The 13,435-nt window shown below is 52.1% G+C and overlaps 1 protein-coding gene across 1 annotated transcript in view; it reads right to left on the reverse strand.

The window, feature by feature from the left end:
• Positions 1-525: 525 nt before the first annotated feature.
• The window catches only part of STK10 (serine/threonine kinase 10), a gene marked incomplete at its 5' end in the record, with an annotated part of 18,647 nt that continues 5,737 nt past the window's right edge, over positions 526-13,435 (reverse strand). Inside the window, 13 exon segments of the mRNA XM_010283491.1 lie at positions 526-666; positions 782-895; positions 1,172-1,297; positions 1,613-1,801; positions 2,321-2,445; positions 2,856-2,985; positions 3,148-3,240; positions 3,481-3,660; positions 4,727-4,850; positions 6,787-6,917; positions 10,083-10,625; positions 11,623-11,757; positions 12,837-12,918. Of these exon segments, the coding sequence (XP_010281793.1) occupies positions 526-666; positions 782-895; positions 1,172-1,297; positions 1,613-1,801; positions 2,321-2,445; positions 2,856-2,985; positions 3,148-3,240; positions 3,481-3,660; positions 4,727-4,850; positions 6,787-6,917; positions 10,083-10,625; positions 11,623-11,757; positions 12,837-12,918 (2,113 nt within the window).

Genomic DNA, 13,435 nt, shown 5'->3' on the forward strand with positions numbered 1-13,435 from the left:
AAATAAATCCAAGGCAAGTGTTGGGGCGGGCACAAGGCCAAGGTTAGCCTAAGACAATGCCAAAAGCTGCTCTGCCCCAGACTAGTCCTTACAGAGGGCCAGGAGGAGGAGCAGCCACAGTGGAGAGAGAGGCTGATAACCCCTCTGCAGAGGGCAGGAGCCACTGCCTGTTTCTCCTGTTCAGAGCGGTTACTGCTTCAGTCTGAGCTGACAAGCCCAGTGAGCACCAGGCTCACATGAGAGGCGACGCATCCAGCTGATGGTGCAGATCGCAGAGAGGGTCCTGCCCAGCTTCTCCGCCTGGAGCTGTGCTGAGCGTGCCAGCTCCTGGGAAAGCCACCAAAACTTCCAGTCAGTGTCCTCCAGTGCAGGACAGAGACCACGTTTATCCCGGACAGAGCGAGGGGACAGGAGGGTGCTGTTGTAAGAAGAGGCTGCTGAGAGGATCTTCCAAGTCCAGGTTGCCCACCTGCAGCCCAGGAGGACACAGCAAGTACCAGCTGGTGGCTGGCCAGCTGCGGGGTGTTATGAGCTCTCTGTGGAGCTGAACAGGACAAACTTGGCGTGTTTCGTTGGGGATGCTGGCATCTGTCCATCTGCCTCCTCACTCAGCTTGAAGAACATCTCCTGCTCACGCTTCTTCTGGTTCAGCTCGTCCTCCAGGGCCTTAAGCAGAAGGGAACACACACAAGAGCTGTATTTGAGATTGTACTGGAGCTACGGACACCGTCCCCTCCAACCAGCCAGGCAGGACACCCTGCTAATGCCAAGGAGGCACTACCTTCTTCCGTGGCCTCAGCTTGTCTCGCCACTCCTTCATGTGCTGGTTGTGGTTCTCATCCAGGGACTTAAGCTTCTGGGTTTCGTGCTCAATCAAGAGGTGACACTTTTCATTCTAAACACAGATCATAAAACAGAACACCCATTAAGCAACTGGGACTGTAAATCCAGTGGTCAAGCAGGACTTGCATAAGCCAGGGGCATTCAGAGCTTTGAGCTCCAAGGGAATGTTTAGACATAACTACAAAAACCTCTCAAGGCACAGCAAGGGGATGTCAGGTGTAGTTCACTGACAGTCCTCTGCAGCCACTTCTTAGAATGTTCTCCCTTGTGTTGGAGCAGAAACAGCACACAGGCAGCTCCAGGAAACCGAGACGCAGGGGACAGGTACCTGCAGCTGCTGGAGCTCATTTGTGTTGCTCTCGCACTGGGCCTGCATGTCCTTCATCTGCGTCTCGTGCTTCTGCTGCTGGTGCAGCCGCTCTGCTCTTTGCCTCTTCTCTTTCTGCTGAGCAAAATCGAAGAAAGAAAAGCAGGTGCCCATGTAGGCAGCATTGCTCTGATCTCTGAAGCTGGTTAAGAGACTGGCCAGCTTGCACTACTATAAAGGAAGGAAAGAAAAGCCCCAAGGATGCTTCCCAACACTAGTCATGATGGAAGCAGTGCTGAAAACCACACCTGATGCCACAAAAACAAAGACCTCTGACCCCCAGCAGTGGGTTAGAAATTTGGGAACAGTTGCCTTTTTCTGACTTCCCTCCTGCCAGTAGGCCAGTGAAGTACTTCACCCCCAAGCCAAGCCTCAACCCTGGTGCTCTTTGCAAGACCTGACCTGTTTTATCTTCTCCCGCTGCTCAGATGCACTCCCGCTGGAGTGGATGTGAAGGCTCTTCTTGTACATGGCCATGCGTGTCTTCCCCTCGCTCCGCTGGATTTTGGGGAGCCGAGCTTTCTCCTGCTGCTGCCGAATTTTCAGCTGCTCTAACATGCGCTGGTTGTATCGCTGCATTTGCTCCCTTTCCTGCAATGGCAGACGGACACGTATCAGAGGAGGAGGGACACCTCAGGCGAACAGGAAAGTGCTGGGGCAACCAAAGAGAGCTGATTTGGGAGTTGCACAAAGGTGGCTGGTGACAGACAGCTCCAAGGGGACAAGAGGTGAGGGCAGCTAGTGAACAGGCTGTGAAAGCAGAGGAGAAGGGGGCTCAAAGGAAGCATAAATGACTGTGAGACGTACCAGTCTTCCCTCACTGCTCCGGGGATCCACCATCCCACATACTGGACAGTGACAGATTTCCAGAAAAGCCCCCAAAATTCACAACTGCTTCTTGTACATTAAATGCATGCAGTACAGAATACATGTCCCAAGCAAGTAGGCTGACCTGAGTGTTATTCTGGTCCCTTTTGACTAATACTGACCAAGCCCCTTGACTCCTAACCCACCCTTACCCACTTACAGCCTGGAAGGGAAATATCCTTTTTGGGGACACCCAGGCACCCTGCCGACCAGCACCGGCATAGGAAGGTGCTAACTCTTCACCTTCTCATGCTTCCGGAGTAACTCATGCCTCTGGAGAAAATACTGGTCCTTTAGCTGCTGCTTGACAAGCTGGTGTTTCTCCTGTTGCTGATGCTCTTCAAGATCCCAGATGCACGCCTCCCGGTCTGAGGAAGGGAGAAAGGTCAGGAGACAAACCACCCTGGCCTCCCAGCTTGGTCACATGAAGCATCCCAAGCACAAAAGGTTCTGACATAGGGGAGCGGTGCAGCAGATGTGGGGGGTGATCATTCACCTACTGTTTTCCAAGATAAATTGGTTGAAAACTGTATTGGAGAATCATTTATTGCAATTATGAAGCCTAATTGGTTCGTATTTGTAAAGCGCTTTGAAGATTAAAGCACTAAGTATTATTATTGTTAAACATTTAGACAGGATCTGGCAAGGCTGTTTTTTCTAAATCCTATCCTGCCAGCTTGCAACTCTGTCACAGCATCTGTTGTGTGGGAAGAGCCAGCATTGGATAAACCCATCGTTACAGCATTTGCTTTCCTCCTTTGCAGCCTTTGCCACCCACCTCTCATGAGCTGCTGCTTTTTGTTCAGGCACTCGCGTTCCTTGTCGCAGATCTCTCTTTTGTTCTGGGCTGTTATATTCTTCATGGCTAGCTCCAGGTCCTCCTTCTGCTTGGCTAAAAACTCCTGCTCCTGGAAGAAAACAGCAGTACCTCCATGAGCCCTCCTGCTGCTGTAACTTGAAAAGCATCTGGCAGTGTTTTAGAAACTGCCAGTCCCTCAAAGAGGAAGGATGCTTCTGTCTACTACGCACTTCCCAGTCTTGGAGTTGTGGCAATCTTCTCTCAACCTTACCATAGTTTGTTTTTTCTGGGCAAAGTCATCCATCTTCACTTTCATGTTCCCTTTGCGCTGTTGCCGTGGCAGCTTCTCAACCTCATTTTTGACCTTTAGGGAGGGAAATGAGATTTGTCAGCAGGTAACTTTAGACCAAAACCAACCCCACCTAATGTCACTAAACAGCTGGACCGCAGGAAACACTCAAATATACCAAAGAAAAGCAAGAACTTCCTGCTAAAACACCAACACCGCTTTCCCCTCAAGTTCTGCTATGGAGAAATGCTGAAGCTTCCCTGGAAGAAACAGATGCAGGATACCAGCTTTCCTCCATCCTATTCCCGTTTTTACCTCCTTCTTCATCTGCTTCAGCTGCTCCAGGAATTTGACATGGTCCCGCTCCTGCTCCAGGCGAATGCGCTTGGCCTCCTCCCGCCGGCGCAGGGAGTGATCTTGTTCCATCTTCTCAATCTGCTGCTTCTGCTGCCGTTCGAGGTTTTCCAGTTCAGTGTCATAAAACTTCTTCTTTGTCTGTATGGGAAGGGAACAGAGGTTAACCTCAGCCTCTTCTCTGCTTTGTTTCCTTCCAAAAGTTAAAACAAAAAAAAAAAAAAGGAAAGAAAGAAAAAAAGGGGGGGGGCAGGGGGGTTTCTTTGCATGGATTGAGCCTCTTTACTAAACACAGAGGAGAGAAATTTCCCAGTTACACCCCATGAAGCACGCAGGGCAGAGCCAGCTCTAGCGTGAGCACAAAGCGTTTTTGAGCTTGTTCTAGTGCTGATGCACTTCAAGCCTTTTCCCTGCTTACGTCCTGATCTGCAACATCTGACTGGGACCCACAGCCCTGGGCAAATACGAGCAGGCAGTGAAGCTCAAGCATAACAGTTCTTTCTCTGCAGACAAGGACTTCCAAGTTTGAGGGCACTGTGCTCCAACAGTGCCCTTGTGTCGGATCTCTCCTTCCCTGTGAGCTGCAGGGACGGAGCACCCGGGTGTCAACAGGAGCAGGTTGCAAGCTGCCCCAGGAAGCAGGTTTGGCACTTTTGCATATCACCCTGTACGGTGAATAAATCTCACAAATGAGAAGTGACTTGCTAAGATGGGAATTCACAGACGTGGCAGATCAAGACTGCAGAAATACAACACAGCACACGAATGAGTGATGGCTCCCAGCCTGCCGTGAGGGGATGGGGTTACCAGGTGAATTAATAAATAGGTATTTAAAAGATGGCTCAATGAAAGCTTTCAAGGGACTTGAACTGCTGTTTCTCACAGTAGCTGTGAGCAGACGTACAAGAAAAGACCGTTAAAGAGGGAAAGTCCAGAACAACCCTTCCCCTGCGACACCCGGCCAGGCAATGGCAGTCAGCGCTTCCCAAGCTGCAGGCTGCGCATGCTGAGCACGCACAAAAGCCTCTGTCCTCCACAAACACATCCCAGGCCTCAAATCCCAATGGGGTCCTGCTCCCTCCGGACATGACGCCCCGGGACTGCTGCAACCCAGAGAGCAGCGCCCTGCATGAGGGTTTGCAGGGCAGCTGCAGAGAAGAAGTCGAACAGCCGATACCCGAGAGCTTCCCCTTTCCTGCCCACGTACCGCCATTTCTTGCTCGAAGCGCCTCAGCATCTGCTCCAGCTGCAGCTGGTGTTTGCTGTTGAGCTGGGCCTGGTTTCGGTGCTCCTCCTTCTGAAGGAGACGCAGCTCCCGCAGCTCCTGGCGCCTGCAGAGGGTTAAAATGGAGGGGGAGAGGGAAATAGAGTCAGACAAGTTCAGATGCACGTGTCTGAGCAGCGATGGCAGAATCAACAACGGGTGCACTTGAGCGGGGAAGGAGAGCTGCAGAGCCATCCCGCAGCGCCTGCCGCTTGCTCTGGGCGCGGGCAGGAGGTAAATGCCGACCGCCTGACGCGCTCTCGGGCTCTGCGACGCCCGAGCGCTGCGAGGAAGCAGGATGTTAGCGATGGTAACTGCTGGGGAAGCGCCAGTTTTCATGGGTAGGGCCCGTTAGCATTCACTGCTTCCCAAAGAAGCCCTGTCAAAGCTCCTAAGGTGCTTCTGCAGGCACCGCTCCCCAACCGGCACCCAAAATACCCCTTCTGCCAGCTGGGGTAGTGCACACTGGTCTTCAAAACACAGCCCAGGCCAAGCTGGCGCTGCTCTGGCCTGGCCCCTGCGCTCCCCATCTATGCTTGCAGAAAGGGCAGTTTTCCCGAATGCTGACCTATCCGCCATGACATTGCAGCGCTCCCCTCCTCCGGCTTCGCGCCCAGTAAAAAGGAACCTCTGCTCAGACAGTTGTGTTTGAGCCCGTTTGCCATGTTGGTGCCGGATCGAGCTGGAAATCACTGATGTACTATGCAAAAGGAACAGCAGCAGCAGCTTCCCCGCGCAGGATCGCCACCGCGACCTCCGCCGCTGCGCATTAGCCTCACAGACTGAGTCCAGCCCTCTGGGGGCCCTCCTGGGAAAAGCACTTTGGAACAATTTCTTCTTTCAAAACAAACTCAAACCCCATTAAATCAACTGGCGCAATATGATGTGCTCTCTTCTGATCTCGCTTTCAAATCAATACCTTGGCATGTTCCTTGGCTTTTGCCAGAAACAAGCCCTTAAGTGCAAATCAAGATGCCAGGAGAGTTAATTGTGCCCGCTAGCTAGCCCCTTCCAAAAGGTGTTCAGGGACTCGATGCTTTCCAACCCAAGCCTCTGCGTCTCTTCCCCCAGCTCACAGATGGAGCAGGAACTATTTAAAAATTAAAAAGGAGCCTCTTTTCAGGGATACCACCACAGCTGAGAGTGGGGCAGGAGAAAGCAGCTGTGCCTGGAAATTCCCTGTATACTAGCACGCATGCTTCCCGTGATATTTTGGGGATTATATGCATCTTCTCCCACAAAAATGAGTAGCTAATGAGCTTCTGCATAGGTCTGATATTAGGCCTCAGGAATAAGGGCCGCAGGGACCCACAGTGCTTGGGACAGCTTACATTCTTCCTCAGAGCAGCACAAGAGAGCCTAAAACAGGGCAACAGGCAAATCAATTTGTATTTTAATTATTTTAAGGGCCTTTTCATTTCAGTGCTGCCACTGATAGTAACGGAGCTAGAAACAGCAGTTTCTCTTCCTGAGAATAGGTCATGGAGGTTTGAAGGCTGTAAGATCCGCAAAGGAGTCATGAAGGCTTAAGCAGGGAGGACACACCCACAAATATTAAGTGATGCTCAAAGAGCTTACAACTCCCTTGGCCTTTCTGTTAATGAAGCCTGAGGAGATACAGGAACGAAGGGAAGAGGAGCATCTCGAGAAGACTTCTGTGGTTATTTCCACTGAGCTAGCACATCTACAGCCCCGGAGACACATTCAGTCATTCCCAGAGGACAGAGCCAGCCACAGCACAAGCCTCCCTCATCACAGCCTTGCTGCATCTCATCCCCGAGGTGCATCCTTCGTTCCCCTGCCTGCAAACAGAGCTCAGCTTACGCGGCGCAGCAAGCCCTCTGCCATCCAAGGAAAGGCTAAAAGAAGTGATGTTCACACCGAACAGATGTCCAAGACAGAAAATGAGAGGACTTTAAGTCGCTCCTGGATTTGTTTGTGGAAAAGAAAACCCTGCCCTGGGTCGGCACCCTGCCCTCCCTCCATCTCAGTGACCCACTTGCCTGAGAAATCTCATCTCTTCATCCTTCTTCTCATCCTCACTGATGATCTTTGAGGTGGTGACGCTCACCTCTACTCCATCCACCACAAATTTGCGCGTGCGCTTCAGTGTCTTCTTGTGCATCCGGGAATCCTGAGTTTGGCAGGGGAGGAAAGGAGGAGGCCATGAAGCAGCACCTCGGCTTGTTGCATGGGGTGCTACAGCTGGAAGTCTCAGAGCGATTTTGATGTTGTTGTTAATGAAGAACATACGCAAGGAAACCAAATCTAGCAAACATCATCAGCAGATTTGGAGCTGCCATTCAAGCCACGCAGCCTTGCTACCACAGCGCAGTATCGTGGGATTTCCACCCTACAGAAACCTGACCTGGAGGAGAGGCAACCCACCACCTGAAGACCCTTCCTCGCTGTGTCCAACTAAAGCACAGCCTGATGGGGGACACTAGGACCCCCCTGAATTGCAGTGCTGAGGAATCCACAACAACTGGTGAGGCCGCACCTTGAATCCTGTGTTCAGTTTTGGGCCCCTCACGACAAGAAGGATGTTGAGGTGCTGGAGCGTGTCCAAAGAAGGGCAACGAAGCTGGTGAGGGGGCTGGAGCACAAGTCTTATGAGGAGCGGCTGAGGGAACTGGGGTTGTTTAGTCTGGAGAAGAGGAGGCTGAGAGGAGACCTTATCGCTCTCTACAACTACCTGAAAGGGGGTTGTGGCGACGAGGGTGTTGGCCTCTTCTCCCAAGTAACTAGTGATAGCACAAGAGGAAATGGCCTCAAGTTGCGCCAGGGGAGGTTTAGATTGGATATTAGGAAAAATTTCTTCACTGAGAGAGTGGTCAGGCATTGGAACAGGCTGCCCAGGGAGGTGGTGGAGTCGCCATCTCTGGAGGTGTTCAAGAAACGTGTGGATGTGGCGCTTCAGGACATGGTTTAGGGGACATGGTGGTGCTGGACTAATGGTTGGACTTGATGATCTTGAAGGTCCTTTCCAACCTAGTGATTCTGTGATTCTGTGATCTGACCCACAGGTACCCCCCAACCCTTGCAGGTGCGAGACAGGCAAGGCTCCCACATCAGGCTGCGATTGCAGATGAAGCCACAGGGAAACAAGCCAGCGCTGCCCAAAGGCTCAGTGCTCCTGTCCCTCTGGCCCTCATTACAATACTTCACTAATCACAGCCAGCTCCAAGCTCCTTACAGTGACGTCCACGAAGCACAGCCTGGGCTCACTTTCATTAGCACAATGAAAATGTGAGCACTTGTCCCATGGCACAGTGGGACAGTGCCAGCTGTAGTCTCCCAAGCTCACCTGTACATTTCTTATCCCTAATCTTTCTAAAAAGATAAAAAAGACCTGGATACCTTTTGCCAAAACTTCTTTTTTTTTTTACTAAACTATAAGCAACCGGAAAAAGAGTCTGGTAATAAAAGAGTCACCTTAACTTTGCAGTTTAGCCTGTGATAAAAAGCATGTAATAGTCATGTGTACAACCAGAAATGGTTTAACTCTTTGCTACCCCTTCTCTTTGCTGCCTGGCACTCTGTGCACGAAACCCAGCAGCACCAGGAACATGAGCAAGGGCAGAGCAGGGGAGTTTAACCCCATGAAGTTAAGGCTCGGCAAGGAGCCTGGGTGAGAAAGGAGCAGCACAGCCTGGTACTCCCCCACGCATTCACAGCTCATTGTGCAAAGCAGAGGCTTCAGCAGAGAGGCTTTCCCAGGGCCCTCCACCAGCTTCGCTCCTGGAGAAGAGCTCTGCCTGAACGCCTTGCTCAGAGACACACCATTTAGTTTGTTCTGAGCATTACCTCTGGCTGGGGCAATTCAAACCAGGATCTAACATGACCATCTCTTTGAGACTTACTCCCTGTAAAACCTAAGAACCTCCTTTTTCCTTCTTGGGGACCAACTAGGGAGAGCAATTACACATGTGGCATCATATTCACCTTTGGCTGGCCTCAAGGAGACCAGGTGTAACGGGAAAAGCAGTCAGGAGGGGTAAATTGCTATGCAAGAGCATCATGCTTCCCTCATTAGGGATCCACATTGATTACAGGCTCCTGCGGGGGACGCTGGCTCTCATGCTCATAGCAGGAGACAGGAGGGGAGGAAAGTTTTGCCGAGAATGGTCTTCGGGCACGTTTCTGTGCTGGGAAGCTATCACTCATGCAGGCAATTGGATAAAGATCTTGTGCAACACATCACTCTGCCCCCTCAAGTCACACACATTTCTTCTTCTGAAGCTCAGCAAATATCATTCCAGTTATTTTGATTCTTCCTCTACGCCATGCTGACCTGGCTGGCTCTGGCTCACAAGCATTCCCAGCCTCCAGAAAGCTTTAGCAAAAGCCAAGAAGCCTGGGAGGTCTTTGTGCAAGTCACTGCTGACACAAACCAGGCCAAATGTATGGCAGGTTGGAAAAACTGAGAGAGGCACCAGCCCAAATAAAGCTTTCTCCTGGGGCTCGGTGTTCTAGGAAAGAGCAGCACAGTGATGGGCAATGGATAAAGTTTAGGAAGTCACATTTTGGGTTTCACACTTGTCCTTGCTCTCACTGTGCACAACTGCACAAGTCAGGTGAGTGGCACAGTTACTTCACACTTCTCAGGAACCCAAAACAGCTACAAAACATCAGACTTCCATTTCAGTGCCCCAGGACAGCAGAGGACATATGTACCTGCAAGCAGCTCCACCAAGAGCTTCTCCTTCGCTTGAGGACACACCACATGCCCATGGCACAGCTTAACCCAGCACCATGTGCTGTGCTGCCAGCTGGGACAGGCGTCCCATAGACAAGGAAAACAAACATAGCAGGCTTCGCCTGGAGACGGGCTTCCTCCCTCCTTGCTAGCTCTGTGTTTATTTGCAGAGCTCCAAGCCTGGATGGTCACATCGCAAGCACCACAGCCAGCCTTTCCAGCTATCTCGCCAAATAGCATCAGGGTGGCACCTGGGTGGTCTTTAGCATCATGCTAAAGCAAGATTCCTGGAGCCTCTGCCTTAATCCCGCCTCTGTCCTCTCCTACTTCACCTGCTCCCCATCTGCAGGGACAGGGCAGACTAAGGGCAACTCACTTTCTCTTCCTGTAGTCCAAGATCAGCCCTGTCTAGAGTACAGCATGCTGCTTTCTCAGGAAGCAGTTTAGGGGGCTATGGCCAAAGTGTGCATGAGCACAGCCTCTCAAGGAAAGGATCTGAATTTCAGGGACTTGGCTGAAAAGGGGAAAAAAAGCCCTCAGCACTTTTCAGCAGGGGTGTGCTGCCCTTCCTTCTCCATATACTCTGCCCACCACTCTCACCTTCAGGGAGATGGAGCCACTCTCTCTGTTGAGGGACAGGTCAGCAGACAGGGAGATGGTCAGGTCCATGCTTTCAGAGGCTGAAGTGCTGCCAGAATCCGAATCCCCTTTGGACCTGCTGCTGGGGAATGGAACTGGGGGATCCAAGCTCCCATTGGCAAGCTTCTCCTCTGTGAAGTTCTCTAGGTGACTGCTCTCCGGTCGCTCCCCAATGCTCTTCTGCTCCTTGCTGCCTGGCCTGGGTTGCTTGTCCTCCTCCGTTGAGCTACCCAGCCGTCTAGGCTGTGAGATGATGTCTGGCTTGCCCTGGATGGCTGAGGTGGCAGAGCTGGCAAGGGCTTTTGTGGAGTGTTTGCTCTCCAGTTTTTCATTGTCACTCTTTATCATTTCATCCGAGACTTTATCACTATGTCCATCTGTGGTCTCCTTGCCAGTCCCCACAGGTCCATTCACTGCCTTGGGCAAGGAAGAGTCCAGAGGTTTCTCCCCATCAAAACTCAGCTGACTCGCCTCAGAGGGGTCCCGCTTGTGCTTACCAGGAGGCTGGAAAGACAGCGAAGGGAAAGTGTTGGGTTTTGCACCACCACTTTAACACAACTGCAAGAGCTGCAAATGCCCACCCTTTAGAGCAAAGTCACCCAAAGCTAAAGAGGAAATCTTTAGCTTTCTTTAGGAAATCTAAATTTAATCTAAACCTAATTTACTGGGAGGAAATCTTCCCTTTTAGGACATCCACCCTGGGATACTTCTAACTTTTTCCAAGTTTGTGGTCCCAAGGACTATGGACACTGGCTGGAAGGAAACAGCACAGTGGGGAAGCTCCAGAATCTGCAAATTCTTAAGAGGCAGCCTAGGAGTTTGCATATCGAATACGTTTTCCCATGGCTAACTCCACCAGGGATTAATCACTGTCCTTTGCCATAGACGAGGGATATCGAGGCATTTCCCCCGACAAAGCTGCCCAAGCAGCCTTGAGATGTTCCCTTCAACAGATTTGCCCAGCTCCCTCCTAGGGCTGGCAGTGCCTGACCACTGCACCACGTGCTGCTGGCATTGCTTCCACTCCGCTACTCCAGTCTGTACCAGGGCCTAATTTTTTTTTTCTTTTTTTTTTTTTTTGTAAACACTTCTTGCAAGCCCCTCCTGTGAGCAGGCAGCTGGACCACCCGTCAGCATCATTGTTTCTCCATGCCCTTGGCCACCACTGAAACACAGGCCCTCCCTGGCCAAGTGACCACTTCCCCCTCCACCTGATGGGGCCCAGAATAGCTATAAACCAGCCTTTGGGAGCCTAGAAAAGTTGTCGGGCTCTTTCTTTTGTAAACACTTCTTGCAAGCCCCTCCTGTGAGCAGGCAGCTGGACCACCCGTCAGCATCATTGTTTCTCCATGCCCTTGGCCACCACTGAAACACAGGCCCTCCCTGGCCAAGTGACCACTTCCCCCTCCACCTGATGGGGCCCAGAATAGCTATAAACCAGCCTTTGGGAGCCTAGAAAAGTTGTCGGGCTCTTTCCCAGCACGGGGCTGGGAGCACTCACCGAGGCAGACTCGGACGAGTCATCTTCTTCTGCTTCATCCCGACTGTCCTCGATCTCTTCCATCACCTCAGCCTTGGCCTCGGCCACCAGCTCGCGCAGAGCCCGGTTGCTTGTCACCTTGCTGACGAAGGGATGCTGAAAAGCCAAGCACAATGTCCATGTGTGAGGTGGCCAAAACACCAACCGCGTGAGCTCCTGGCTGAGCGACTGCTCGGGGACAGCAACAGCAAGGACCACTGCTTACTTGAAAACAACAACAAAGACCTAAGGACATGGTTTTTGCCAGTGCCACCAGGCTTAGCCCCACAGGCGAATTTACAGGTACGTGCTGCACATACGAGGGAGAACAGAGAGAACACGATGCCGAGGTTAAGCGCCAGCTCTGCGCACAGATGCTCTGTAAAGCTGCTGTACGTTGACATCGCTCAAACAAAAGCACCGTTTAAACAAGGGGCTCTCGCTGCAGGAGACGTCTCCCCTCCCCGCAGGCAGGCTGAGCTCCGGGGCGCAGGTCCGAGCCTGCAGAGTGCCACCAGGAGCGGGGCAAGAGCCAGCCCGCAGGATCCCTGGGTGCAAGCAGAGCCTGGGGGAAGCTTTAACTGAAATGGGGCTCGAATTGTTTGGTGCACACAGCAGGGTGTTTGTGTTGAGCTTCAGCAAAAGGCTGCGGAGTTCCTCGGGTTTGCAGAGACAGTTGCACGCTTCCTCCTGCTGACTCCGGTGTAGGACGGGAAGCATGCCGCCAGCGTGCCAGCGCTGCAGAGCAAGGATGTCTGCAGCCAGTGGGGAAAGGAGTCTTCCAGTTTTTTGCTATTATTTTGGAAGGAGACAGGAAGAAAGGAAAGGAGTTGGATTTAAATCTGGGATAACCAGGTATAATCCAAGCTGGCGGCCACATGGGCATTTTTAGGCAACGGGAGCCATTTCTATTCCAGCTGGTGTCCACAGGGGCTCTGCAGTTTGCTCCAAAGGCAAAAACATTAAACACTGCTGTTTCTTTCTGGAGATTTTTAGTGGCTGAGAAGTAGTATGAACTTTCTAAACAAGACAAAAGTCATGTGAAACCAGTCTAGGGCCCATCAACACTTTTTTTTCCCCCACCCTCCTTAAGGAGAATCAAGCTGTAAAGACACAGGTGGTTCAGACACTCACAGACCCAGGCAGGCACAGACACCAGCCGCAGACCCAGCCCAGGGGCTGGTGCTGGTCCCTACCTCCAGCAGTTGGGCAGCACTGGGCCGGGTCTCTGGGTTCTTGTCCAGCGCCATCTTCAGGAAGTCTCTGAACTCCAGGGACCTTAAGACACAGTCATTGGCAAGAAGCTCAGAACAGCGAAAGGCCTCGAATGCCAAAGGGGTCTGCTCGGTCCCTTTGCAGGCTGTGTCCTAGTTTGCAACTTGCCATAATCACTGTTTCACTCCCAGCATGGGAAACCCTGTGCTCAGTTATTCTGATTATTTGTAAGAGAATCAGCAAAGTGGCCAAGTGAGGGACTAGATTTTGCCTTACCTGGGATGGCATCAGCCAGCGGGACTGAGCACCAGCCACTGTGCCCCAGGGCCAAGGAAGAGAGCTAGGAGAGGACACCAGCAGTTATCCTCCAAAGGGAGCCCATGGGGGGACCTGCTTTGGGCAAGGATGCTCCAGGACCCATCCCCACGGCCGCAGTGTGAAAGGACAGCTGTGAAGGACCAGGAGCCCCATAGGAGGGCACCCTCAGCCTGCAGAGCACAGCTCTGAGATACAGAGCATGTCCCTGGTCCTCTCCAGGACGCTCTCCCACGCTGCCTGCTGGGTTTTGGCAGCCGGCTCC

The sequence above is a fragment of the Phaethon lepturus genome, unplaced genomic scaffold (genome assembly GCF_000687285.1).
Source record: "Phaethon lepturus isolate BGI_N335 unplaced genomic scaffold, ASM68728v1 scaffold45793, whole genome shotgun sequence".
Lineage (NCBI taxonomy): Eukaryota > Metazoa > Chordata > Aves > Phaethontiformes > Phaethontidae > Phaethon > Phaethon lepturus.